The 26,536-nt window shown below is 54.4% G+C and overlaps 2 protein-coding genes across 3 annotated transcripts in view; one reads left to right on the plus strand and one right to left on the minus strand.

Moving 5' to 3' along the window:
• Window positions 1-18,869, minus strand: part of SS18L1 (SS18L1 subunit of BAF chromatin remodeling complex) — a 28,115-nt gene extending 9,246 nt beyond the window's left edge. For both annotated transcript variants that reach the window (XM_061436985.1, XM_061436986.1), the window contains exons 1-8: window positions 18,785-18,869; window positions 4,238-4,314; window positions 3,642-3,726; window positions 2,908-3,052; window positions 2,279-2,476; window positions 1,354-1,515; window positions 1,093-1,197; window positions 211-303 (exon numbers count right to left, since the gene is read on the minus strand). In XM_061436985.1, the coding sequence (XP_061292969.1) occupies window positions 211-303; window positions 1,093-1,197; window positions 1,354-1,515; window positions 2,279-2,476; window positions 2,908-3,052; window positions 3,642-3,726; window positions 4,238-4,314; window positions 18,785-18,853 (934 nt within the window). In that variant the 5' untranslated portion in view covers window positions 18,854-18,869. The remainder of the gene's footprint in view (window positions 1-210; window positions 304-1,092; window positions 1,198-1,353; window positions 1,516-2,278; window positions 2,477-2,907; window positions 3,053-3,641; window positions 3,727-4,237; window positions 4,315-18,784) is intronic.
• Window positions 18,870-19,197: 328 nt separating this feature from the next.
• On the plus strand, window positions 19,198-24,840 carry PSMA7 (proteasome 20S subunit alpha 7). Its single transcript, XM_061436987.1, has 7 exons — window positions 19,198-19,449; window positions 21,462-21,588; window positions 22,235-22,359; window positions 22,984-23,106; window positions 23,521-23,640; window positions 24,256-24,318; window positions 24,612-24,840. The coding sequence occupies exons 1-7, from the start codon at window positions 19,354-19,356 to the stop codon at window positions 24,702-24,704; spliced, it is 747 nt and encodes a 248-aa protein (XP_061292971.1). The 5' UTR covers window positions 19,198-19,353; the 3' UTR covers window positions 24,705-24,840.
• The last annotated feature ends 1,696 nt before the right edge of the window (window positions 24,841-26,536 follow it).

Below are 26,536 nucleotides of genomic sequence, written 5' to 3' on the forward strand. Positions count from 1 at the left end.
AGCAGACTGGGGGCCCTGATCCCATCACCCATGAGCTTATTAGTGGCCCTTCTCCTCTCAGGGTTTCCTTGGGGCAGCAGGAAGTCCTTTCCAGGGCCAGCTGGCACCCAATCAGTTTGGTGACATCACCCTGGCAGCTCTATCAGCACCTGCCCCATTTCTGCAGGCCCTGTGCACATTAGGCCTGGGGCTCACAGCCAGCTGCCTTACCGCCCTCGTAGTAGTGCTGCGTGGAGTCCTCAAACGACCGGTCGTAGCTCTGGTCTGTGTAGGATGCCGGCTGGTAGGCATAGTCGCCGTGTCCTGCAAGGAAACGGGGCACCTAGCAGTCAGCAGAGGTCCTGGCTTCCCAGTCCCGGGAAAGACCACATGGACTCAGCCATCAGGTCAGGATGGCCTGCCACTGGATGTGGGTCCTGTGTCCTAGATGGAGCTTGTGGGGGCTCTTCCTGCTGTCTGGCAGCCGAGGTTCCTTTAAAGTGCAGACGGCTACCTGCTCCTGGGGCCAACAAGCCAAGGTTTACAGGGCATACTTGGTGCCCCATGTCTGACACACATGTGTCCATTAGCTCTTAATGTCACTATGTGGTCACCATCCCGCCGCCGGCTCCCACTGGAGTGCGTGACCCCTCTGGTCTTGGCCACCTCCCCACCGCCCACTGCCTGACCTGGTCACACATCCCTGCATGGGGTCCTCCCCAAATCCCACCTGTCCTCTGCAGTCACTTTAAGCCATCTCCACAAATCCTGATTTTAAAGATGCCGGAACGGTGACACGGAAAAGGAAAATAACCTGCAGAAGGTGTAACTGAGCAGCTGGGAGGTGGGTGTTACGGGACATACAGTTGGCTCAGGTTCGTCACCTTCCTGAAGGCACTTCACCATGAGCTCGTGGCCATCCTTCAGACATTTATGTCCATCCATTCAGAGGACTGTGCCCCCAGCCCCAGGGAGCCCAGTGCAGGAAGCTTCTCTCAGCAGAGACCAGCCCCCACCCTCAAAGGGGACTCTGGGTGCTTTGCTGGCGGGGGCATGGGGACTGAACTGGGAACAACTGGGGATGGGGACAGATGCCGAGGAAGTGGGCCTCACCATCGGGGTAGTACTGCTGGCTCATGGGCTCTGAAGCGGCCTGGCCGTGGCCGTACTGCTCGCCGCCGTAGTACTCCTCCTGACCCAAGTACTGCTGGGACGAGCCTGGGGGGACAGTGCTGACGTCACCTCCCCGAGCCCCAGAACCTCCCAGACGGGCCCACCCAGGGGACACGGGGCCCTGCATGTCCAGCCCCCAGGAGCCGGGCTTCCCACAGCGGCCCTCCCCCCACCGGTTCCCTGTACCGAGGGCGGCCTCACCTTGCTGGGAGGGCCGGTAGGGCGCCATGGGCCGCTGCCCCATCACGCCGCCCCCCTGCCCACTCTGGCCCATCATGGCCATGGACTGGCCCTGGTAGTGCTGGCTTCCGCCCTGCGCCGCGCTGTAGTGAGACGAGGCTGCCTGCTGGTGCATCATGGACACTGGGGAACACGACAGACCCCGTAACCCAAGCAGTTCCCGGTGGTGCCCCCCCACCCCCAGACCAGTCTGCACCCTCACCCCAGGCTGCGGCTTCCACAAGGCCCCCCTGATGGGGCCACGTCACCCTTCCTGCCAAAGTGCCTTTGGGCGACTTATAAAATGTGAAACGCGGCTCCCACCTGCTGGTCCCAGAGAAGCCTGTTGCCCTGCCCTCCCCAGACGGTAGCCTCAAAGGGCCCTGGGGGGCCCCGCCTGCCTGTCCTTTCCTGCCCCCCTGCTCGGGACCCTCCAGGCAGCACTGTCCAGCACAAGATATGCGAGCCACATCACAGACTGAAAAGAAACAGGTGAAATCTATTTCAGCAACATTTTATTTGACTCAATATATCCCAAATAGGTTGTTCTCAGTATGTAATTAACATAACGAGAAGCAAGGAGTAATTTCACACTCTGTTTCTGTCTAAGCTTTGAAACTCATGGGGCACCCCAGTTTGGACCCTACGCTTCCTGAGTGCTCAAGGCTCCAAGCTGCCCGGCGGGGCTCCCGCCACTCCTCAGCATGCCCTGCTTGCCTCCTGCCTGTGGGAGCCCTTCCCTGTCCTCCCAGTGCAGGGTAGGGTGGGGCATGCCACCACCCTTCAGAGCCTCCCCTGAAGCTGCCGTGGGAACAGCCAAGGCCCCGACCCACCAGGCCTGTACCCACCAGCCCCGCCCCTCGGGGAGCTGCCAGAGGAGGGGGCCATGGGCCGAACAGGGCAGTACCTGGGTTGGACTGCATGTTGATGTTGGCCCGGGACACGTAGTTGCTGATGGCGCCCTGGCTCTGCAGGGGTACACTCTGCGAGGCAGGGCCTGAGTGGCTGTAGCCGGGCCCCGAGCCGTGGCCACTGCCTGACATACTCATGGAGGTGGTGGGCAGCGTGCTCTGCGCCGTCTGCTGCAGGGACACGTGGTTCGGACCTGTCGGGGGTGATGGGGTGTGAAACCCACGGAAGACTGGCTCTGAAAGACCCCCCCACCCCGAGCTTCCTTCAGGTGCCTGTGCAGGGGGGAGGCTGACCACAGTCAAGGACGCAACCAGAGAAGGAAACGGCCTGCTTCCCATCACATTAATCAACCTTCCCAATGGCTGCTACCGACTCTCAACCCAAGGACAGGACACCTGTGCACTCATGTGACCAGGTGACGCATGTCGATCTTCAGGGTCGCAGCCAATCTGGGGCTGCAACAAGGGCCTTACCCACCCCCCCGTGTCATCTGCGCACGTGTGCCCGCAGCAGGGCCTCTGGGAAGAGGGGGTCTCCACTGCAGCACCAGCCACTCGGGAGCCCAGTCGGTGACCTGCTTGTTTCCCGGAACCAACCCGAGCCCAGCGTGCCGGGGCTGCTCACCATTGCCAATCTGGGCCTGCATGAGGGAGGAGGGTGGCAGGCCGGCCCCGATGGCATCACTGAGGCTACCCTGCGAGTGCAGGCCCTGGGCCGAGCCGCTCTGGGACAGCCCTCCTGGGCCCAGCGTCATGCTCTGCGTTGGCGGCTGTGGCAATAGGAAGGTCACCGGGAGGAGAGTTAACGCGAAGAACAGCCTCTAGACCATCTCATCCAGGGACTCAGCCACCCCAAGACCTGCAGCCACATTTGCTGGCTGCCTGGCAAAGCCTCTAAGACAGACCACCACTCTCATACAGCTGGACAGCTCAGGCCAAGACAGAAATGCTACTCCAAGTATTTCCCAAGCTTTTCAACACACACTTTGAGGTTCAAAGCTGGGCCCCCCATTCCTGGGACTCAGGGAGTTGCTTCACCAGCCCCAGCTGCATCCACCTCACCTTCTCCACACCCTTCCCCACCACCCTCCTTGGTCTCAGCTGGCCGGGGTCTCTGTCCCTGGTAGCCTTGAGCCCTTGCACAGCCTGTCCTGTGCTACAGTATCAGGCTGCCAGGCGCCCTGCTCCTCCTCCACCCCTAGGCCCACCTCTGATCACTGAAGATGGAGCTTCCAAGTGACCCCCTACCTACCCGGGCACCCTCATCTCCCAGATCTGAACCAGACAGCAGCCCCACAGCTTTGGACCAATGGTGTCTATACCAACCCGCCCCCCCGCCAAGCCTTGGTGGGCACTCACGGCGGGCAGCAAAGACTGCATGTTCTGGTTGGAGTCTGCGATCGTGGCCAGGTAGACCAGGTTCCGGTGTAGGATCTGCTGGTACCTGCAGGCGGGGGCATAGGTGAGGGGAGGAGCCTGCCCAGCCCTGCAGCCAAGCCCTGGGGCGGGGGGAACGGGCAGGTGGCACAGCGCTCTGGAATCCAGAAAGGGCCGGGGGTGGGGAGGGATACCCCGACCTCGTACCACTGAGTCTGTTCAGAGGATGGAGGTGGAGGTGGGTCAGAGGGATGTGGGGGCCAGGGAGACATAGGAGGGTCTGCCAGGGGGCGAGCCTCATTGGTGGACCCTGGCACTGGGCTCACTTGATACCCCAGCCCTCGAAGAGGCAACAGCATCTAAGAGAGCAGCTCGTGAGCTCACTCTGCACCTAGCCCTGGGCCCCACAGCGGTCCACTCTCCCCTACACTCGCATTTTCCTCCAAACCCGCCCACCTCTCCGTGGGGAGCCACCCAGGGGGAGCTGACTCAGCAGCTTAGCTAACCCCGAGGCCCCACTCTCTCAGGCCACTGAGCCCGAGGCAGCTGGGAGGGGTGCAGGCGATGCGGCCACTCACTGGGTGCACTCAGCCGTCTTGCCCTTGCTCTGATAGTCCAGGATGCACTGGATTAGGTGGTGGTTCTCGTCCAGCATCTGAAGGAGAAGCAGACGTGAGCACGGGAACACGGTGTGTTTTCGAGTGGTCTTTGGCGGGGCTCCAGGGCACCATCCCACAGCTCATGAGGCCCAGTGGTGCCATCAGCAGAGCTGCCCCTTCACAGCCCTAGCCAGCGCCCAGCACTTTCCACATCCCTGGGCCAAGCCCGCAGCCCTGCAGGGCCAGGGTCCATCACACCCAGCCCCACCCAGACAGGTACCAGGTTCTCTCTCTGCAGAGGAAAACCCACAGCCTGCAGGACCTGTTTTCCAGGGTCCTTGAGGGTGGACTGGAGTCTGGAGAACGTGAGACCCACAAGTAATGGCCGTGTGGTGGGGATGCCTGGGGGAGCATTCTCCAAAATGGCCACTTGGGGACAGCACCTGGGGTAGCCCTGGAGACCAGGAGGCCACAGAGGCTGCAAAAAAGGTCACCACGTGGGAGTATGGGAGGGGCTCCCAGAGACCGACCAGGAGGCCCTGAGTGGACACTTCCCATCAGGACGTGGGGCGGAGATGGGGGACCCAAGCACTGAGGGCCTCGCCCTCCCCACTCAGCCCCTGAGCCTTTGGGCTTGGTTTCTCTTGCTTGGCTTTTTGTTACAACCTCCTCCTCTTTGCTGGGCTGTTTTTGCCAACCTAGAGATGATGCGCCAAATTCTGCCATTGCCACACCGGCGGAGGAGCGGACCCGAGATGGGGAGCCACAAGGGGGCGCTGTGGGGCGCGGCTGCCTGCGGAGCCCAGCGCAGGCAGGCTGTTAGATCCAGGGGGACTGGGCATCCCTGCCATTTGCCCAGGAAGTCCTTCCCAGATTAATTAAGAAAGGAAGACAACCACAGAAGGCCATGTCCTCTCCCTCTCAGAGCTGCCCCTAAAAGGCACCACAGGCTCTACCTCCTAGGCTCCTGTTGCCGGGCAGAATCCTCTCCCACGGTCACACGCTTCACATGAAGCATAAATCCATTTCAGCATCCTTCTTACCTGCTCAGAAAAGGGGGGACGCTAAGTGCTCAATGTTGGGATAACTTAAGCAATGACAGGAAAACCATAGGATGAGATGTTAACCAGCTATTATGAACATTTTTGTAGTTCTCATAACTATGAGAAAATGTTACACTGTTAGGATTTTTTAAAAACAAGGTACTATCTCACTTCATGGAAAGCAGAAGGGGAAAAAGTAGCAGCAACAACAGATTTTATTTTCTTGGGCTCTAAAATCACTGTGCATGGTGACTGCAGCCATGAAATGAAAAGACACTTGCTCCTTGGAAGGAAAACTATGACAAACCTAGACAGTGTATTAAAAAGCAGAGACATCACTTTGCTGACAAAGGTCCGTATAGTCAAAGCTATGGTTTTTCCAGTAGTCGTGTATGGATGTGAGAGTTAGACCATAAAGAAGGCTGAGCGCCAAAGAACTGATGCTTTCTAACTGTGGTGCTAGAAAAGACTCATGAGAGTCCCTGTGACAGCAGGGAGATCAAACCAGTCAATCTGAAAGGAAATCAACCCTGAATATTCATTGGAAAGACTGATGCTGAAGCTGAAGCTCCTATGCCTTGGTCACTTGATGCGAAGAGCTGACACATTAGAAAAGACCCAGATACTGGGAAAGATTTAAGTCAAAAGAAGAGGGAGGCAGAGGATGAGATGGTTAGATAGCATCACCCACTCAATGGACATGAGTTTGAGCAAACTCTGCGATAGTGAAGGACAGGAACCCGGTGCATTGCAGTCCATGGGGTTGCAAAGAAATGGGCGTAACGGAGGCCAACTTCTGTTGTTGCGTCTCACAGGCTTAGCAGCTCCATCTTCCTGGACCAGGGATCAAACCCATGTCTCCTGCATTGGCAGGTAGATTCTTAGCCAGTGGCCCACCTGGGAAATCGCTGAAGGAGACTTTCTGAAGAGAATAATCAGACCCTGGGAGAGACTTCCCGAGGTAGATGACCCAGTTCTGACTGAGACGTTCTGAGGAGGGATGACCTGATCCCGAGGTGGTTGACACTCCGGAGGGGAGATGGCCCAATCGTAAGGGAGACTTTCTTAAGTGGAACACCCCAAATCAGAGATTCCCTAAAGAGGGACAGCCTGATCTATGAAAAGGATTTCTGAGGAGGGATTACCCAACTCCCAGGGAGACGTTCTGAAGAGAATGACCTGCTCTGAGGGAGATTTTGGGGGAGGAATGACCTGCTCTGAGGGATATTTTGGGGGAGGAATGACCTGATCCTCAGGGAGACTCTGAGCAGGGATGACCTAACCCTGAGAGAGACTATCTGAGGATGAGTTTTGGGATCCTGAGGGATACGGTCTCAGGAGGGATGACCAGATCTCACAGAGACTTTCAGAGCAGGAATGATCTGATCCAGAAGGAGACCTTCTGATGAGGATAATCAGACCCAGGGAGAGACTTCCTGAGGTGGGATGACTCAGTTCTGACAGAGATCTTCTGAGGAGGAAAGACCTGATCTTTGAAACACTTCCTGTGGAGCAACGACCTGATCCTGGGTAAGCCTTTGGAGGAAAGATGATCTGATCCTTAGGGAGACTTGCAAGAGGAATGATCCGATCCTGTGGGAGACTTTGTGAGGAGGGATGACTGGATCCAGAGGGAGACCTTCTGAGGAGAATTATTTGGCCCTGAGGGAGACTTTTGGACGAGAAATGAGCCAATGGGGAATCTTTCAAAAGAGGGATGACTCAATCCTGAGGGAAGCACTATCAGGAGGAATTAGCCCACCTGAAGGGAGACTTCCTGAGGATTGAAGACATCCTGAGGCATATTATCTGAGGGAGTTTATGAGTCCTAAGAGACTCTATCAGAGTTAGAATGACCTGATCCTGAGGTATACTTTGTGAGACGGATTACCTGATCCTTAGGGAGACTTTCTGAAGAGAGACGACCAATTGCCTGGGAGACTTATAGAGGTGATGACCTAATCCTGACAGTGCCTGCCAGAGGAGTGACTGAGGGGTGTCTTCTCAGGAGAGATAACAAGATCCTGAAGGGGCACTTCTGAGAAGAAATGAGGCAATCCCAAAATATCCTGGGGAGCAACAACCCGATCCCAAGGGAGACTTAATACACTTTCTTAACACAAAAAGGAAAAGGCATCTTCCACCCTAATTGAGCACAATGTGTCTGTGTTACCTGTATCCGACTCTCTGCGACCCCGTGGACTGTAGCCCACCAGGCTCCTCTGTCCACAGGATTCTCCAGGCAAGAATACTAATGTGAGTTGACATTCTCTTCTCCAGGGGATCTTCCCAACCCAGGAATCTAATCTGGGTCTCCTGCATTGCAGGTGGATTCTTCACCATCTGAGCCACCACAGAAGCCCTATTGAGTGCAACTGACCCATAATCTTCAAAATGTCAGTTTTAAAGACGAAGATGGAAGAATTCCTTACTGGCAAACTGAATATACATGACTTGGGATTTTCTTTTCCTATGAAGCACATTTTTGGCATAAATGGGGAATTAGAATTAGGTCTACAGACCAGATAACAGTCCTGTGTCCATGTCAGCTCCCACATTCCCATCTCTGTTCTGTGGTTATATCTTTGTCTTTAGGAAAGTGATGCTTGGACATTTGGGAGTAAAAGTCAGTTTGCAAATCTCAAATGATTCTGGCAAAAATAATATTTATACACAGGGCAGCGGGGCAGAGAGAGGAGGAGAGAGCGAATGAGGCAACATGTAGAGAGAGGAGGAGAGAGCGAATGAGGCAACATGTTAACTTGGGAAATCAGGGGGAAGAGAATATGGGAATTCTTTTAAAGGTTCCTGTCCCACAGACCTTTTTTCAGGATCTGTAAAATGATGTGGTCCCATAAAACAAGGGAGCAAATGGCAAAAGGGGAAGATCTCAGACCAACACAGAGGCCTAAAGAATGGGGACCATGGTGGAGGGAGACCCAGAGAGGCCCAAGAAGAGTAGCCCTGAGACCATGAACCTGACAGATTACCTGAGCTGAGGTTTCCACGACTGGGAGAAAGTCTAGGATAAAGCAGTGAGAAATGATTTAAAAGAAAGTGAGATTGCCAACTCCAAGGGAAAAAAAAAAGACTGGACAGGAAAAATGATCACACACAAGATCGTGCATGGAACAATATTTACACTATCACAACCAGAGGTGGATCAACCACCAGGGGACCATCCTGGGGTAATAGGGGCACTTGTGTGTGGTGGAAGAGGGAGCATGAAAATGAGCCATGACCCCCTTTGCCATCATCTTCATGTGAAAGCAAATGTTAGGGACTGAGTATCTGCTGTCCCCCTAAAACTCCTGTGTTGAAGCCCTAACTCCCAATGTGATGGCGTCTGGAGGCAGTGCCTTTGGGAGGTGTTCAGGTTTGGATAAAGTCATGGGGGCAGAGCCCCCATAATGAGATCACTGCCCTAGTGAGAAGAAAAAGACAACACCAGAGCTTCCTCTGGGATGAAGACAGCAAGAAGGTGGCCAGCCGGCGGTCCACGAACCAGGGGGCGGGTCCTCGCTGGGAATCAAATCTGCCACCACCTTGGTCTCAGACTTTCAGCCTCCAGGCTGTGAGTGGACTGAGTCAACAGACAATGCTTAAAGCTAAGATCATTCAAGCAGCCACTTGGTTTAGCAATGGTGAGGGCAAGTGGTGCTGCTGGGAGGTGGGAACCAGCATGGGGGTGGAAGAATGACCCCAAATTTCTAATACAAGCCCCACAGCATGATTTGATTCTTTATGTGCAGGTGTGGTTTTGATGAGTGTAAAATCTAACCTTAAAACAAGAAGTAAATGACCAGAGGGCAACCCTGGCTCACTCCAGATTGGAGATTACAGATTTTATTTCCTATGAAAGTGAAAGTCACCTCAGTCGTGTCCGACTCTTTGTGACCCCATGGACTATACAGTCCATGTAATTCTCCAGGCCAGAATACTGGCGTGGGTAGCCTTTCCCTTCTCCAGGGGATCTTTCCAATCCAGGGATCTAACCCAGGTCTCCCAAATTGCAGGCAGATTCTTTACTAGCTGAGCTACCAGGGAAGCCCAAGAATACTGGAGTGGGTAGCCTATCCCTTCTCCAGCGGATCTTCCCAACCCAGGAATCGAACCGCGGTCTCCTGCATTGCAGGTGGTTCTTTACCAACTGAGCTGTCAGGGAAGCCCTGATATTTTCTGATGGACTGGAAATGCATTGGGGTCTCCCTGAGCAGGTTCATATCCTGCCAACTACATGGTGGTTATCTGTGAATCAGTTCCTCCTTATTCCCTATATGTGTTTATTAAAATTTCTAAGAGAGGCATCTGTTACTGTTACCATTTAAAAGATGATTCTATTATCTTTAAGCTTCTTTTTTTGGATCTTTTAAATTTTTATTTAACTTTTTCTTTTTAAAAATTTTTTATTTTATATTGGAGTATAAATGGTTTACGATGTTGTGTGAAAGGTAATTTTGAAGAGTCTGGGACTGCCGGGGCTGGGTGGGCCCAGGGCTTCACTTGTTCTTTTTCCTACCAGCGTGCCCATGCTAAGTTGCTTCAGTTGTGTCTGACTCTTTGCGACCCTATGGACTGTTGCCCCCCAGGCTTCTCAGTCCATGGAATTCTCCAGGAAAGAATACTGGAATGGGTTGCCATCTCCTCTTTCGGGGGATCTTCCTGACCCAGGGATCAAACGCTTGTCTCAGGCATCTCCTGTGCTGGCAGGGGCATTCTTTACCACGGTGCCACCAGGGAACCCCCTTTCTTTACCTAGTGTGTGTCTAAAAAGTGTGTATCCTTAATACAAAGTTGAAAAATAAAGACAACACTTACACTGACGGGGATTAACAATCTATTTCACATATTTATTGCTGTCTTCTGAGCTTTCTCACAGGAGATTCTGTGTCTTCCTGCACCAGAGGGCATGCCCCTTGCTCTCTGCCCTCTTGGGAAGCCTGGTTTTCCATAGGTTCAGGGGGATAGGGCAGGTGATGTCACAGAGAAAGGAGTTGGAGACTCATGAAATATAAGAGCTGAAACTCAAGTGCCAGGCATGGCCCAGGGCCTCTGGAGGCGAGAATCCTGGGGTAGACAGTAGAGAAGGTGGCAACACCCTTTGGAGAAGCTGGCGCTCAGCACTGAGGGCCACGACTGCCAAGTCATGGTGGGATCCCATCTCTGAAGGCCTATCCTAGACCCAGGTAAGCGTGACAAGGAGGTGGCCAGACCCCACCCTTGCTTGCGATGGGAGTGGGCAGTAGGCGGCCGGAGTCAGGGCGAGTTGGCCATGGGCACACATCTGCTTGGTGCCACAAGGCGGCTGTGTCATCTGTGATCTTGACAGCAGGGATCCAGGAGCACTCAGCAATGTCTGAGCCATGGTTGGAAAGATGACCAGGAACACACAGGTGGAGATGGAGGTAGGGCAGTCTGAGTGGCATGGACGGCCCAGGCAAAGGTGTGGCACATCCGAAAGCAGAGACAGAAGTTTTAGGAACGTGCTGAAGAGGATGTGGTGGAGACGGAGAACCATGGAACGGCTGGGGGAGGGGGAAGCCTATGCCCAGCAGAGGGTGACCTGCTGAACCTCAGCCTGGATGGACTGCAGAGGCCAACGAGACCAAGGTCATAGGACACAGGGCACAGCTGTTACCTGCCGCGTGTCACAAACGTCCCCATGCCCCATGGTGAAAACAGCGGCTTCTTAGATCTCATGATTCTGGGCTGTCGGGGCGGTCTGCCGCAGGTCTCTCCTGGCCTCAGCTCTGGCATCAGTGGGGCCTCCTTGGCACGTGGTCACCCTGGTGGTCTCAGGCCCCAGTGGGTAGCCAGAGAGCACAGGTCTCATCAAGCCTCTGTTGTGCTGGCCGCTGTTTCAGCGGTCAGAGCACCACGAAGGAAAGCCCGGGGTTGCCGTAGGGGTGGGAACACAGGCTCAGAGCTGGGGTGGCCCCACTCAGCTGTTGTTTCTGTGACAATCCACCACAGGCTTTACCAGGGACTGGACCTGGCTTCGAGGGAGGTGATGACTGACCTGGCACTCTGCTGCCCATGGGGCTGCCTGGAGGTGAGGACACAGGTGATGAGGCAGGGTCGGGCTCAGGGTGCCACTGATGCCACACGTGGGGTCCTGACTGGGTGGGTGAGGGATTGAGGATATCAGAAATTTGGGAAGGGGAGGAACTAGGGGTCCTTGAGCCCACAAGAGAGTAGGGTACAGGGACTGGAGCCATCAGGGAACCCTGGAATAGGGGCACAGAGGGACCTGGAAGCCCTGAAACTTGCTGCCGAGGGGGGATCAGGTCACCCCACAACGGGCAGAAAGACCCTTCACAATGTCCTTGTGCCTGTTCTTGTAATTAACAAAGGCTGTGCCCTCGAAATGGGAAGAAATTCACGGATGTGCTGAAGTCCAGGCAGGCCCAGGGGGAGGGTGGGCCTCCAAACCCCCACCCTTGGCTGACACTCCAGCCAACCTCAGCTGGTTCTGGAAGCATCTCCCCGTGCCCGCTGTGCACACACGGGGAACATTTCCGTCCCGCTGGTCTCCCACCGTCCCTGTCTCAGCCACAAAGTTCCCCGCTCGTGGTTTCCTAAGCACCAGAGAATTCCACAAAACAAACACATGGTACTCAGGGGCTTCTGTGGCTGCAAGAGACCGCAGCGCACGCCTCCACATGTGGGGCCAACTCCACGTGAGATAACTCCTGGGAGCCATCTGAGCTGTGGGAGGCACGACTGGAGAGCTGGGTAAGTGTCCCCGGGTAGCTGACCCTCCTCCCACCATGGTTCTCAGGGAAAACATTTTGCTAATCCATCAGGGCTCCTTCCTGCCAGCACAGAGGCAGCTGCCATCAGCCACCCCAGAGGATAACTAGGAGCCCCCAGGCCACAGACCCTGCTGATGGATGCTGACAGGACCCCTTCCAACAAACATCTGCCTGATGGGTGAATCGGTGAATCGGATATGTGGGTTTCAAAAAACCCCAAACCTTACTCCTATGGTGTCCTTGGGAGGGCTGGCCCCGCCCTGTGGTCCTCCCTCTGTGTCTGACACGTGTGTTCAGACCCTAAGGACGTGGTAAGGCACGTTAACATGGTTGTGGTTGTTCAGTTGCTCAGTTGTGTCAAATTCTTTGCAACCCCATGGACTGTAGCATGCCAGGCTTTCTTGTCCTTCACCATCTCCTGGAGTTTGCTCAAACTCATGTCCATTGAGTCGATGATGACATCCAACCATCTCATCCTCTGTCATCCCCTTCTTCTCCTGCCTTCTATCTTTCCCAGCATTAGGGTCTCTTCCAGTGAGTAGGCTCTTCACATCAGGTGGCTAAAGAACTGGAGCTTCATCTTCAGCATCAGTCCTTCCAATGAACATTCAGGGTTGATATCCTTTAGGATCGACTGCATTGATTTCCTTGATGGCCAAGAGACTCCAAAGAGTCTTCTCCAGACTACAATTCAAAAGCATCAATTCTTCGGTGCTCAGCCTTCTTTATGGTCCAACTCTCACATCTGTACATGACTACTGGAAAAACCGTAGCTTTCACTATACTGACCTTTATTAGCAAAGTGTTATCTCTGCTTTTTAATATACTGTCCAGGTTTGTCATAGCTTTTCTTCCAAGGAGCAAGCATCTTTTTATTTCATGGCTGCAGTGACTTCACTGTCCTCAGTGATTGTGGAGCCCAAGTAAGTAAAGTCTGTCACTGTTTCCATTGTTTCCCCATCTATTTGCCATGAAGTAACGGGATGAATGCCATGATCTCAGTTTTTTGAGTGCTGAGTTTTAAGCCAGCTTTTTCACTCTCCTCTTTCACCTCATCAAGAGGCTCTTTAGTTCCTCTTCACTTTCTGTTATAAGGTTGGTATCATCTGCATTTCTGAAGTTATTGATATTTCTCCCAGAAGTCTTGATTCCAGCTTGTGCTTCATCCAGCTCAGCATTTCTCATGATGTAGTCTGCATATAAGTTAAATAAGCAAGGTGACAATATACAGCCTTGACGTATTCCTTTCCGAATTTGGAACCAGTCTGTTGTTCCATGTCTGGTTCTAACTGTTGCTTCTTGTCCTGCATACAGATTTCTCAGGAGGCAGGTAAGGTGATCTGGTATTCCCATCTCTTTAAGAATTTTCCACAGTTTGTTGTGATCCATGTTAACGTGCACGCAGCTGCAAACATACGTCCATCCTCCTTAAGGATGTGGGGTCCCCACATTATTCAGTCACTGTCACTCCGCCCCTGTGAGCCTGGCTCTCTTCCCTCTTCACAGGACCCTGGACTCCTACAGTTTGGGATCATCTGCCCTTCAGAATCTACTCATCGCTTTTGCTCAATGTCAAGAATACCATCAAAAGGCTGAGACCATCACTTACTTACAAGGTGACTTGCCTTCCTGTACCAGATGATCACGTGTTACCACAAATGCAGTTGAAAGGATCCAACCATGTCATCTTCCTTAAAACAAGGAACCTGAGGCCTGGGGGTGGCGGCGCTGGGCTGTGAGCTGCCATAGCTCCACCCTCACTGCTGACCCCACCGCCCACTGCCATCCACCAGCCCTGCAGTCCCGGCGCAGTCGCCCATCTGCTCAGGAGCCGTGCTGGCCAAGGGGTTGGGGTCACGTTTCAGGAGCCTCAGCTGCACAAACATCCAGCACCTTCGCCCTGGAGCCTTCTGACTCCTGTCATGTTCACGCAGCAGGGCACACAGTCATGGTGCCCACCACAGATCAGGCGGTCCAGACTGGCCCGATGTTGCCCAGGTCCTGCCACTTGGGGACACCAGTGCTAGGTCCCCTCACTGCAGGGGAGGGCGGCTTCTACTCAAAGCCTGGGGACCGCATAGACGCTGTCATCCAACTCCCAGCACAGGGCCCACGGGCCTGGGGAGCAGGCTGGGGCAGAGGGCTGGGGCCACGGGCAGGGAACAGTGGGGACACCTGCGAGTGAGTGTCAGAGGGCCCCTGGCTGCCTCCCTCTCCCTCCCCCTCCAGGCTCTGCAAGAGAGACACAGCCCTGAGGAGGCGGGATTGCGGAGGGGCGGGGGGCGGGGGGGGGGGGGGTGGTGTTGCGGCCTGTACTTTATCCAGAGGCTTCCATCCTCCACCAGGGGGCTCCCAGGACAACACCTGGGTTGGGGCAATGCCTGGGCAGAAGGGCAGAGGCCAAGTGGTAGCTGTTCCCTCCCTGAGAACACCTATAGGGGCTGCACTCAGAGCCTCCATAGCACAGGTTCAGGTGTGCTCAGGGGCAGCATCCTGCCTCCCCACCCAGGGCTGGTCCCAGAGACCACAGTGAGGGGACACCACCACTCCCACCCCGGGAGACCCTTCTCAGGCCTCTGCTCACTGGGGTGAAAGTGCTTTCAATAATTACTGCCTGAGATGATCAACAGCAAAGTTCACAGGAGGCTCCGAGTCCCCAAGACCCTCTCAGTTGTGAATTTTAAAATGGCCAATCTACCTCCCCCATGAATTAGCCTACATTTTTAAGGCAAGTTTCAGGTCTGAGAGAGCACAGGGCACTCCCCCGACAATGGGTCACCCCTTACCCCTGTGCCCCCACCCTGCCCCTGGGCACTGAGGTCCTTGGGGCTGGGCAGCCACCCTGCTGATCTCTCTCCCATGCCTGACCCGCATCAGCAAACACGCCAACTGCCCACCCCTCCATAAGCTCTACAGAGCCTGTCTCCCCCGCACAAGGTGCTCGGGTGCAGAGGGACAAGATGCTACCCCTGCTCTTCAGCTGAGGAAACAAGCTAAGGAAACCAATATAAACAGTGATGATAAAACTCACATTTCTTAAGCAACTACTATGTGCCAAGCAGCAAGGAGGCACCTACACGTCGGCCAAGGTACAGCCACACAGGCTGTGGAGACAGCGGCACCCCAACCCCCACCAGTGACACCCAGAGCATGGACTTGGTCCCCAGCCGGAAAGAGCAGTTCAGGATGGGTCCTGGCCTAGAGGTCAGCTGGCCAGGTACAGAGTCACTGGCTTTTCTTGGGGACACTGCCCACCTCCAGCTCAGACCCTCTGGCCAAATCATGTCCCCCATGGTTCTCACCTGGGTTGCACCTCCCCTCACACTATGCTTGGTCACTGCAAGCAAGACTACTGAGTGCATGACTGAGGCACCCCTAACCAGGCTGGCCCTTCTAGCCCCACCAGTTTTGGTGCCTGATGCGAAGAGCCATCTCATTGGAAAAGACCTCGATGCTGGGGAAGACTGAAGGCAGGCAGAGAAGGCAGCAACAGAGAATAAGATGGTTGGATGGCATCATTGACTCAACAGACATGAGCTTGAGCAAACTCCGGGAGACGGTGAAGGACAGGGAAGTCTGGCATGCTGCAGTCCACAGGGTCACAAAAAGTCGGACATGACTGAGCCACTGAACAACACCTGCTCTGTTCCCTGCAGACCACAGGCGGGACCACTGGTGACTCTCAACCTTTAAGACCCTTACTATCCCTACTCTTTGGTCCTCCCTATCTGATACGCCCCTGCCCCATGTGTCCTCCTTTAGGAGTTGAAATGCATCCCTCAAAATTACCTGGTCAAGTCCTAACTCTCAGTATCTGGGATCATGGCCTTATTTGGAAATAGGGTTCTTGGGAAAGTAATCAACTTATATTTGAGGTCACATGGATTAATGTGTTAGTTGCTCAGTTGCGTCTGACTCTGTGACTCCATGGACTGTAGTCCATCAGGCTCCTCTGTCCATGGGATTCTCCAGGCAAAAATACTAGAGTGGGTTGCCATCCCCTTCTCCAGGGGATCTTCCTGACCCAGGATTGAACTCAGGTCTCCTGCATTGCTGGCGGATTCTTTACCATCTGAGCCAACAGAGAAGGATTAGGGCGGACCTTAAATCCCACACCTGGTGTCCTCATGAGAAGAGGGAGATTGGACATAGACACATAGGAAGGGGGCCAGGTGAAGATGGAGGCAGAGGTCAGGATTATGCATCTACAGGCCAAGGAGCTCCAAGGACCACCAGCAATCGCCAGAAACTCAAAGAAAAGCCTGGAACAGATCCTACCTCAGAACCCCAGAAAAGAAGCAACACTGTAAACACCAAGACTTTGGATTTCCAACCCTTGGAACTGTAAGAAAATCGATTGCAGCTGTTTTAAATGACCCTGTTTGTGGTAATCTGTTATGACGGCTGTAGGAAGTGACTACAACTGCCCGTCCCAAACGCTCGACTGATGGGACCAGGGTCACAGATGCTCCAGCACATGCTAGGCACTGACTGTGCTGGACACTGTGCCAGCCTGGGGACACAACAAGAACAGGTCAGCAACACAAAACTTGGGAGCCCAAGTGACATGTCAAAATGCTGGACTCACCACGTAACTGCCAAGTGGGGCCTTGAAGGTTGAGTAGGAGTTTGCCTGGCAAGTTCCCGTCCAAACATACTCAAAGGACAAGAGTGTACTCCCTGCTGTCTCACTACCAAGTAGGCTTCCAAGGAACCCCTGGCTTTTTCTCAACGCTCTGAGCATGAGCACATACTGTGGACACAGTTCATATGAGTGCAGAACATGTATCTCTGATGCCCTCTCAGAATACCAGTAAGAGAGCCCTGAGTATATGCATTGACAAAACACCAAGGTGACTACACAGACTGCTAGCCCTAAAAGGTCAAACCAGATGACAGCCTAAGCCGAAGACCCATCTCCAACGGTCAGCATGCAGACCTTCTGCCCTGCGATGCAGTCTCTCTGATCTGATGTTTGGGAGCAGTGCTCAAACACACACTTCTGCCTAGAGACTTGCAAAGTGCAAACAACTGGATGAATGCTGACGCCAAGGCAGCTTTAGGAACAGTGACTATACTCGTCACACTTAGCTCCAAAAACCAGGGTCCTCAGAGCCCCTTGGGCTGCCAACATGTGCGTCTGGGTCACATGCTTGACTCTCTGCCCAACCAAGAGTCCGACATGGAGTGTCACTGTCAGGGCAGACCCTGGAGCCGCTGTCCAGGTGTGACTCCTGGCTCTACCGTGTACCAGTAGGCACTCAGCCTCCCTATACCTGTCTCCTGATCTGTAAAATGGGGATGATAGTAACTCAAGACATTAAACGAGTTGAGACCTGCAAAGCCCTTAGAATAAGGCCAGTAAGCACCCCATAAGAGTTAACCAAACAAATAAGAATGCTCTACTTTTAAACCTGTATTTCTCCTGCTTCTTAAGTCTTCTCTTCCCCATTTAGCATTTATGAGGCTCCTCGTTTGTCAAAACCAGTCACGGCAAAAGTCGTCTCAAACAGTCAAGAGGCTGAGAACAAGTCCACCAGGTCCCCGCAGGTCATCAAGGAAGAAGGGCCGCGGCCATCAAAGTGAATCCCCTCAGGGGAAAAACAGGCTCACAGAAACCAAGGCATACTGCAGAGGACCGCAGGTTAGAAAAGAAAGTAACATAGCTGTCAAAAACATCAAAAAAATTCAAGCCGGAATGACTAACACTCTCTTTCTTCTGAGCTTTTCTTCTAAGGAAAAACAATAGGAAAACTGAAATCTTCATTTTCACAACTTCAGGCTTTGTTAAAGGTGCCCCCAAACCAACGGGAAGGTATCTCTAGAAAACCACAAGGCCGAACTTAAAGAACGTGGGCAAGGCTGTAAAGCGAATGTGTAAAGTTTCTGTTAGGTGAGAGGCTGGCTAGGTGTCACGCTGAAAGACAATTTGACACGCGAATAAGGGCAGCAAGGTTTGGCCGGCAGGTCGGCCCCAGGGTGTAGCGCGCTCCTTGAAGGGCTGCGGGGCTACTGGAACTGCGTCCCACCCTCTGGATGCGCCCCTTTGTGCCTCGGAGTGCCAGCACTTAAGGGGGCGGTAGGGGCCGGGCGCTGGGACCTATTCCTGTCGCCCCGTGCGCCCCTCGACCAGTCAAGGTGCGCGTAGGGGCCAGGGCCGCCCATCACGCAGCGCCACCGCTTTCGCCAGCGAAGCGGATCCCCTGTGCGCGCGGGATGGCCGGCGGACACCACTCGGTGGGCGCCTGGTCCCACCGCCCTGCACCCCTACCCACGGACTGTGGCCCCAAAGATGGTGAGTCACCACTGTGCCCGCGCAGCCCGCAGTCGATCCCGGGTTGGATCCGAGGATACCATCCCGCGAGCAGCATCTTTCGGACACCACCCCTTAGGCAGTCTGTTCTGCCACCCTGCGCCCCTGCCCGCGGCCCCTGGTCTAGAAAGCTGCGGGTCCCCACCGTGCCCGGCGTGGCCCAGGGTCGTTCCCGGCTTGGATCCGCCGACACCACCCCGCGGGCCGCCCCGCGCCCTGCTCATGGCCCACGCTCGCCCCCGCCCAAACTGGCGCACGTCGGCGGCCAAGCGCGCGCGGGGCCCCGGCGGGGTCGCTGCGGTCGCCTGCGCCCGGGCTTTGTTCGCGCCCCGCGCCCGCCGGCTACCCTCGATCCGGCCCGGCGCCCGCCCGCACCCCGCAGCTCCCGTGCCGCAGTCCGGGGCCCCCAGCCCACCTTCTGGATGGTTTGCTGCGTGACCTCGCCTTTGCCTCTCGGCCGGGCGGACGCGAAAGCCACCGACATGGTAGCGGGCGCGGGATCAGCCCTAGATCATTGGGGTTTATTCTCCGGCTGCGATGGGCAGCCGGAGGCGCTCATTCTCCGCAGTCTCTAGGGGGCGGGGGACGCGGGGGGGGGGAGCCGCCTTGTGGGCTCGTCCGCCACGCCGCTGCCGCTTTGCCCTGAAGCCCGTCGCGCCCCTATCTCGTGCGCCGCCTCAGCTCAAGGCGGAGCCCCGCAAGGCGCCCCCGGGAGACCGCTCCGCGCCCCGCGCCCGGCCCGCCGCCGCCGCGCCACCCCCCGCGCCCGGCTGCTGGTGGTTCGGCCGGGCCCCGCCCCGTTGCGCGCGCACGTCAGCCCGGCGCCGCCTGACGCCCCGGGACGCCGCCTTACGCCGGTAGCGTAATCGGGGGCGCCGGGGGCGGGCGGGCGCGCGTGGCGCCGGCGCAGCAACGTCGTGAATCGCCGGCTGCGCGGCCGTGAGTGTGCGCTTTTCCCGGGCCCGGCCGCGTCGTCCCATAGGCATGAGCTACGACCGCGCCATCACCGTTTTCTCGCCCGACGGCCACCTTTTCCAAGTGGAGTACGCGCAGGAGGCCGTGAAGAAGGGCTCGACCGCGGTGAGCGAGGAGGCGGGGCGCGGGGGACGGCAGAGGCCCCGGCGGCTGGGTGGGGCCCGGGTGCGTCTCGCCGACCCGCTTCCCCGGGGGCCACGCTCACTGGCGCGCGGTGGTTCGGGGCCCAAGGAGGCATGGTGGCCTGGGGCGCACACGGAAGCTGGGATTGGGGCGCCGCTGCAAGAAAGGAGCGCCGAGGGCGGCGGTCGCGAGGGCCGGCCGGGCGACTCTCCGGGAGCCGGTTTCCGCGTACGGGCGAGCGGGGCTTCTGGTGCCTCGACAAGGGCTCTGCTGGCTGCGGGCTTCGCTTCCCCGCGCCGTGTCCGGAGCCGAGCGCGCGCCTGCCGCCGACGCCATCTTGGCGGGGCCCCCGCGCAGGCCTGGGGGGCCTGGGGCGGTGCGAGGGCGCAGAACTTAAGAGGCAGAGGTCGGCCCTAGCTAGTTTCCGGGCGCTCCTTGAGGGAGTAGGTGGCTGGGGCGGACGGAGTCTGGACAGCTCCCAGGTAGCCGACTCCCCCCTCCCTGTCGTCCCCCGCCCCCAGAAAGTAGTTGCCCTCCAGGCCCAGGGCGATGTCGAGAACAAAGGGCGGCCGGTGTCGCATCGGCCCTGCAGTTCCCGGGCCGCCGGCGCGGCGGGCAGGCTCCCTCCTGGGTCCTACTGCTGAGTCCTCGCCCTTTGGACCCTGCCCCCGACTCGGGTCTCGTCGCACCTGAGCGGTCTGTCATTTAGGCCGCTGTTTCAGGTGTGAGTACCTGTTGTCTTTAAGATACCTGTGAGTTTATCGGTCAAATTGGATGATGGGTTTTTGTGGGTTTTTTTTTTTTCCTTAATCATTTAGTGTTTCAGAGGCCTGAGTAGGCAGAGAAAAAACACGGTTCTGTGAATTTTGAAGTAGTTTTTATTTCATGAATCTCGAAATTAAGGACCCCAAATCCACTTTCTGACCTACCTCAGCTCAGCTGGAAGACTACGGAGGGGGGGAATGTCACCTGATAACCCCTCCACCGTGGGCCAGCAGGTGTCTGCCTCTGCTTGCCCTGACTCTGCTGCCTCTGGGCCTGGCCTTTGCAGACAGTTTATGAGAAAGCTCCTTGAAATCTGAAAGGCTGCCACCCGGTGCTTCTTTGCACGGGACATCGAGATTTCTAAACATCCAACAGGGCTCAGACCTGGCCCCCACATTGAAGAATTAGCTGGCCCAGGTGCCTGTAGGGCCAAGGCTGAGATATCCTGTCCAAACTGAGAGAAGTTTGCTTTTACAAGTGATTGTCTCGTTTGTGTCTGCTGTGCTTTGAGTGGGTTAACTGGCAGCCAGTGTGGTTTTTTCCCCCCATGTATTTAAAACATCTTTTTTTCTGCTATAGTGTCAGCCATAAGCAGAGCCATGGGCATCCCAGTAATAGTTGATATGTTGTTCACCTGATACCACACCAGGCATTTCTCCACTGCTGTGCACATTGGTTTCAAAAGTGCAGAAGGGGGAGTTCTTTGGCGGTCCAGTAGTTAGGACTCTGTGCTTTCACTGCTGTGGCCCAGGTTCAGTCCTTAGTCTGGGAACTAGGATCCCTTGAGCCTGATGGTATAATCAAAGAAGGAAAAAAAAAAAAAAGTGCACAGGAGAAAGAGGGAAGGACTTGGGTACAGTTTCATAATCACAGCAACACTGCTTTTGGAACACCTGACTTCACTGTTAGGGACTCATGCTCAAGCTTTACAGAGACTCTGATTCACTGGGTTGAAATGACACATGTTCACAAACACATGGATTATATAGCAGTTATTCCTTAGTTGTTTTGTAACTGAAACTACACGTCAGTATTTTAAGGCACAAGGCTAGGTGCCTAGATGGTGATGCCTGGGCTAGCTCTCCCAAAAGTGGATCGAGACCCACAGTTTGCAGGGTGTGCATGCCCCCCCCCCCGCAAGGGTGTTCACACATCTGCTTTTAGTGCTGTGTCTCTGGTGGCAAAACCTCTGGTCAGTTTCGTAAGTGCCCCATTGATATTTATTGAAGGTCGGTGTTCGAGGAAAAGACATTGTTGTTCTTGGTGTGGAGAAGAAGTCAGTGGCCAAACTGCAGGATGAAAGGACAGTGCGGAAGATCTGTGCGCTGGATGATAATGTCTGCATGGCATTCGCCGGTGAGTCTGGGGCCAGCACCGTGTCCCTATGTCTTGGAAGAATGGCTGTCTGGAGGCTAACCTAGTGAAAGGGCTATGGGGGGCATGTGATTGGTTAAACCGAAATCATTTAAAGATTTGACTTTTAAGAAAAGGGCTGGCCTCAGTTTCAGGGGTACAATCCTCCCCAGGAGGCTGAAGCAGAGGGTCTAAATGAATAAACAGTTCCTAAAAGAAGAGCTGTGCTGTCTCCTCATTGCTGCTGTCAGGAGAAAGGTCAGCTGTCCACAGTTAACCGTGTACCTATGAAGGGGGGAGAGCTGGACAGTGCCCTGCTCTCGGGATGTGCAGTGTTTTGGACTTCTGTGGTTTCACTCATTTCCTCCTTCAGCAGGAAGATCCCGGTTCCCCTGGAGATTGACTTGTCAAAGACTTAGTGTGTAGCCTAGCACCCATAGCTCCTTAACCATTCAGCTTTCTCAGAGGATTTCACAGAGGCTGCTGGTTCCACTGTGGGGCTCTCAGAGTAACCTTGGTGCTGCCTCTCAGGACTGGTTTTAGAACCTGCCCAAGGTTATCTGCTGTCCATGCATGTGGTCTGCGCCATCCTTGACAGTTGCCGGGGTGAGGCATGGCTTAGGGGGCATTGTCTTTGTGATCCTTGCAGGCCTCACTGCTGATGCAAGAATAGTCATCAACAGGGCCCGGGTGGAATGCCAGAGCCACCGACTGACCGTAGAGGACCCGGTCACCGTGGAGTACATCACCCGTTATATCGCCAGTCTGAAGCAGGTGGGTGTTCCTGCTGTGGCTCGGCTCTGGTGATGAGCTGTGTCCTGGGGCGTCCTGCCACAGGACATCTCGGGGGGCAAATCGGGAAACTGCACTTGTTCCACAGGCACAGTCCTAACCTTGACTTCTTCATCTGCACTTTTACTATTGTGTATCCTTTTCAGTGGCATTGTGGTGTTCTTATTTAGTGGCCTGGAGTAGTCCACATTCATATTTCTGGAGGGACACGATGTAGTTTTTGTTCTTGTTCTTAATGACCAGTCACCAGACAGTTGTGAGGGGGCTAAAAGCCACTCCTGCTCTTGGTGAAATCTTAATCACTTGTGAACCTGGTCTGTAGCCAGATTGTGTCTGCTGTCAAAGTAACTCCAAGGAACCCCAGCCACGTTCCGTGATGTAGTTCTGATCTAAGAAAGAAAATGTAGCACAGGAAGGAGGAATGCTGAAAAACCATGGGCTCGTTTCATTTTTCACTTGAATTACAAGTAACCTGAACATGGGCTTAATTTATTTTCATCCTTTTGTTGTAATCTGTGTTTGGAACATGGTGTGTTTTATTCGCAGTGGGTTTTGGGCAGCCTCCATGTGGAGGCTGCAGTGTCACTGTGTCTCTTTCTCCGCTAGCGCTACACGCAGAGCAACGGGCGCCGGCCATTTGGCATCTCTGCCCTCATTGTGGGTTTTGACTTTGATGGCACCCCCCGACTCTATCAGACTGACCCCTCGGGCACATACCATGCCTGGAAGGTGAGTCCCTGGCAAAAAAGGGGCTTGGGGCTGTTTTGCCTTTGGAAGCAGTTTTGGAGGCTATTGGGACTTTGAGCTGGCTTCATCCTGTAGAGGGATGTGTGTATACACACGTTGTGTGCTCATGACACTTGTGATGTGGAAGCCAGGAAGTTGTTCAGTGTTGATGTTTGGGAGCAAAGGACAGTGAGCTCTAAGGACACGTGGCGTATACAAGATGCCCGTGTGTCTTTCTTTAGAATCCCATTCTTAGTGGGCATGAGCACCAACTCCAAATAGCCCTTTGCAAAAAGAAGCCATGGGGCAAGGCCTCCCCCAGCCCAGCTGCCTCTCCACAGCACGCAGGAGCAGGGTGGCACTGGCTGGCTCTGAATCGTTGCATTCTGTGCCATGTAACGCACATCCCTATTTCAGGCCAATGCTATAGGCCGGGGTGCCAAGTCAGTGCGTGAATTCCTGGAGAAGAATTATACTGACGAAGCCATTGAAACAGATGATCTGACTATTAAGCTGGTTATCAAGGCCCTTCTGGAAGTAAGTTTGTGTTTGAAACCTGGGCAAGATGAAGACACCCATACTATGGTGGTGGTGGTACTTGGCCTGGGGAATGCACAGCATGGAAAGGAACAGCCTAATGTATAGGCAACAAGGAGAGGCGCAGGCACTCATGGTACCACCAGGCACCACTTTGGTGCTTTGTCAGCTTCTTCTACATCTGGGGCAGTCAGGGTACCAAAGTGGCTAAGTTGGCCTAGAGTTCAGACTTTTTGAGGCTTAAGCTATTGCTAGAGTCAGAATTAGAAGAACTGGGAATAATGGATGGGAGCTGTGAGGTCTTAGACTCTGTCAAGACCTTGGAGGTGCTGGGGGTGAAGCCAAAGAGGCAGAGGGGGATTACAGCTTAAGGCTAGGCTGGGGCCCAGGCGTCAGGCCTCGGTGATGGGGCAGGCTGCGAGCAGTTGGCAGGGCCCTGAGTCCAGCTGTCCCAGGATCGAGGAGTGCAGATACCCCACAGGACCGCATCAGTGTGCAGCCGGGGCACCCCGTGTCCACCCCTCCCCTTGTGCAGCAGTTCTGGGTTCAGGTTCACAGGGCACCAAGTCTGGTCAAGGTGGGTGAGGTGTCTGATGCTCTTTTCTCCCCTTGAAGGTGGTTCAGTCAGGTGGCAAAAACATAGAGCTTGCTGTCATGAGGCGAGATCAACCCCTCAAGGTAATCACCAAGTTGGTTTGCTGTCCTTCTCTTTGGGTGCGTTCCCAGTGGTCAGGGCCGGGGGCAGTGCACGTTCAGAACTGCTCTAGCGCCAAGAAATGTTCTTTACAAGGGTCCCCACATGAGTGGAAAAGCAAGCATTCCCACATTGACTATCTACACATTGGTTCCAGCTTGTCCCCTGGGTCAGCCACATGTGGCTTTGCTCTCCTGTAGAAGCAGCCAGAGGGGGCATCTGGGACTTAGGTTTGGGGGCACCTTGTGTGGCTAACCATACACTGTTCCTTTGGTAGATTTTAAATCCTGAAGAGATTGAGAAATACGTTGCTGAGATTGAAAAAGAAAAAGAAGAAAATGAAAAGAAGAAACAAAAGAAAGCATCATGATGAAATGAAATTTTGCTTGTAACGATTTTTAAATTCAAATCATGGCTGATTTCCAAAAGGATACATATGCGTTTCCATTCCACTTATCCATACTGTCCAAGTGTCCTACAATAAATTTGCCTATTTTTTAACCTTTCTTTCAGAGGTGAATGCATCTTTTAGGTGTATGGATAGCTCTTTAGGGAACTTGCTCACTTTGGGTCTCTGGAGCATTCGTTTCTGCTCCTCTTCACCAGGCTCTAAGACAAGGTGATGGTTGAGTGGGATCCCTCCCTTGGGATTTGTGGAAAGGCTGTACAGGGCAGTAGACAAGGGGTGCCATGGAGGCAGAAACTTGGGGTTTCTCCAGTTTAAGGGTTCTAGAAACAGGATGACCGTTTCTTCTCACACTTTGTTGGAGTCCTTGATGAATGTATGACATCACAAGGACAGACCGCTCAGTTTAAACCTGGAGCTCACTTTGCAGCGCAGCTCTGGAACTGGTCTTGAATTTCTGGTTCTAGTAAATGAGGTCAGCATTCCTCCTGTTTTGATCCCTTAAGACTTCTGGTCCCTACCCCCTCTCCCTTTTTAACCAGAAAGATTATCCTTCTTTTAGCTTCCAGCCCACTTACAGAATAAGTGATGGTCCTAAACTTTGCCTCAGAAGAAAAACCCCTACCACCCACTTGGCCTGCATAGCTCTCTGCCTCTCGTGGGCTCTGCCACCAGCTTTAGCGATGGCATTGCCTTTTGGCTTCCCGTACCACAGGAGAACCCAGAGGGCTTTCTTGAGTCTCTGGGCTGGTGGTCTCTTCTGACTGCACTCGTAGTACTCGTCTCGTCTATGGCTTTTCTTGAACTGAGCTCTCAGTTCAGTGGTTTATGTCCATCCATCAGACTTCTAAAGAATACAGGGAATTCGCTGGTGATCCAGGGGCAGGACTTCGCACTTTCACTGCTGAGAGCCCCCCTCCCCCATTCGTTCACTCCCTGGTCAGGAAACTAAGACCCCATAAGCCACACAGCACAGCCAAAACAGTGAAAAGGCCTAGACACATTGTAAACTCAGCCTGAAGTGTCACAATGATTGTCAGTTTAAATTTTTGATAGCAAGGTTAATCATAGGTGGTAAACTGACTTGACTATATTTAGAATCTCTAGCAGAGAAATACCTGTTGAGTTTGTGTGTGGAGTCACCTATCTAGTTTAGAATTAGTGTTTAGGCTGGTTGTATCCAGCAGGTCAACTGTGGAAGGTATTTATTTTTCACTGGTCAAAGATGTCAGTCGCCCGAATGGAAAGTTGCCAAGAATTTGTTCAAATTCTGCAACTACCACCAGGGCTCAGGACCTGCTAGGAGTGGTGGACTGCCCAAAAGAGGACGTTGGCCAGAACACAAGGCTGGGTCCACCTGCTGCCTGGCCCTGCCCTGACGCTGCCTGTGAGAAACCACCTGGATGCCCATTAACAGTGACGAGAGGCGCTCCCATCTGGAAGTGGCCAGGTCTCTGCTTTTCTCTGTGGTCCAAGGGTCCACCCTGTAACACGTTATAAAGCATGAACATGAAGTTCTGGGGGTGTGGAAGCTGCACTAAGGTAGCAAGCTTTCTGAAGCTGGTTCTTTAAACCAGTGTCCCAAGTGTCCAGAGAGCAGGATCACTCACCCCAGAAGGGCCTGGCTGACGGCCCACACCCAGACTGACCAGGTCTTGCTCACAGCACCAGGTGTCCCCAGAGATCTGACCAGCTCAAGGCCTGAACGCACATGCACAGCATGCATGTGGGACAGGCATGTTAACCCTGATGTAATTTAGGCAACAGAGTCAACAGGACTATTTCTAGAGCAAGAA

Source organism: Bos javanicus, chromosome 13 (assembly GCF_032452875.1).
Source record: "Bos javanicus breed banteng chromosome 13, ARS-OSU_banteng_1.0, whole genome shotgun sequence".
NCBI lineage: Eukaryota > Metazoa > Chordata > Mammalia > Artiodactyla > Bovidae > Bos > Bos javanicus.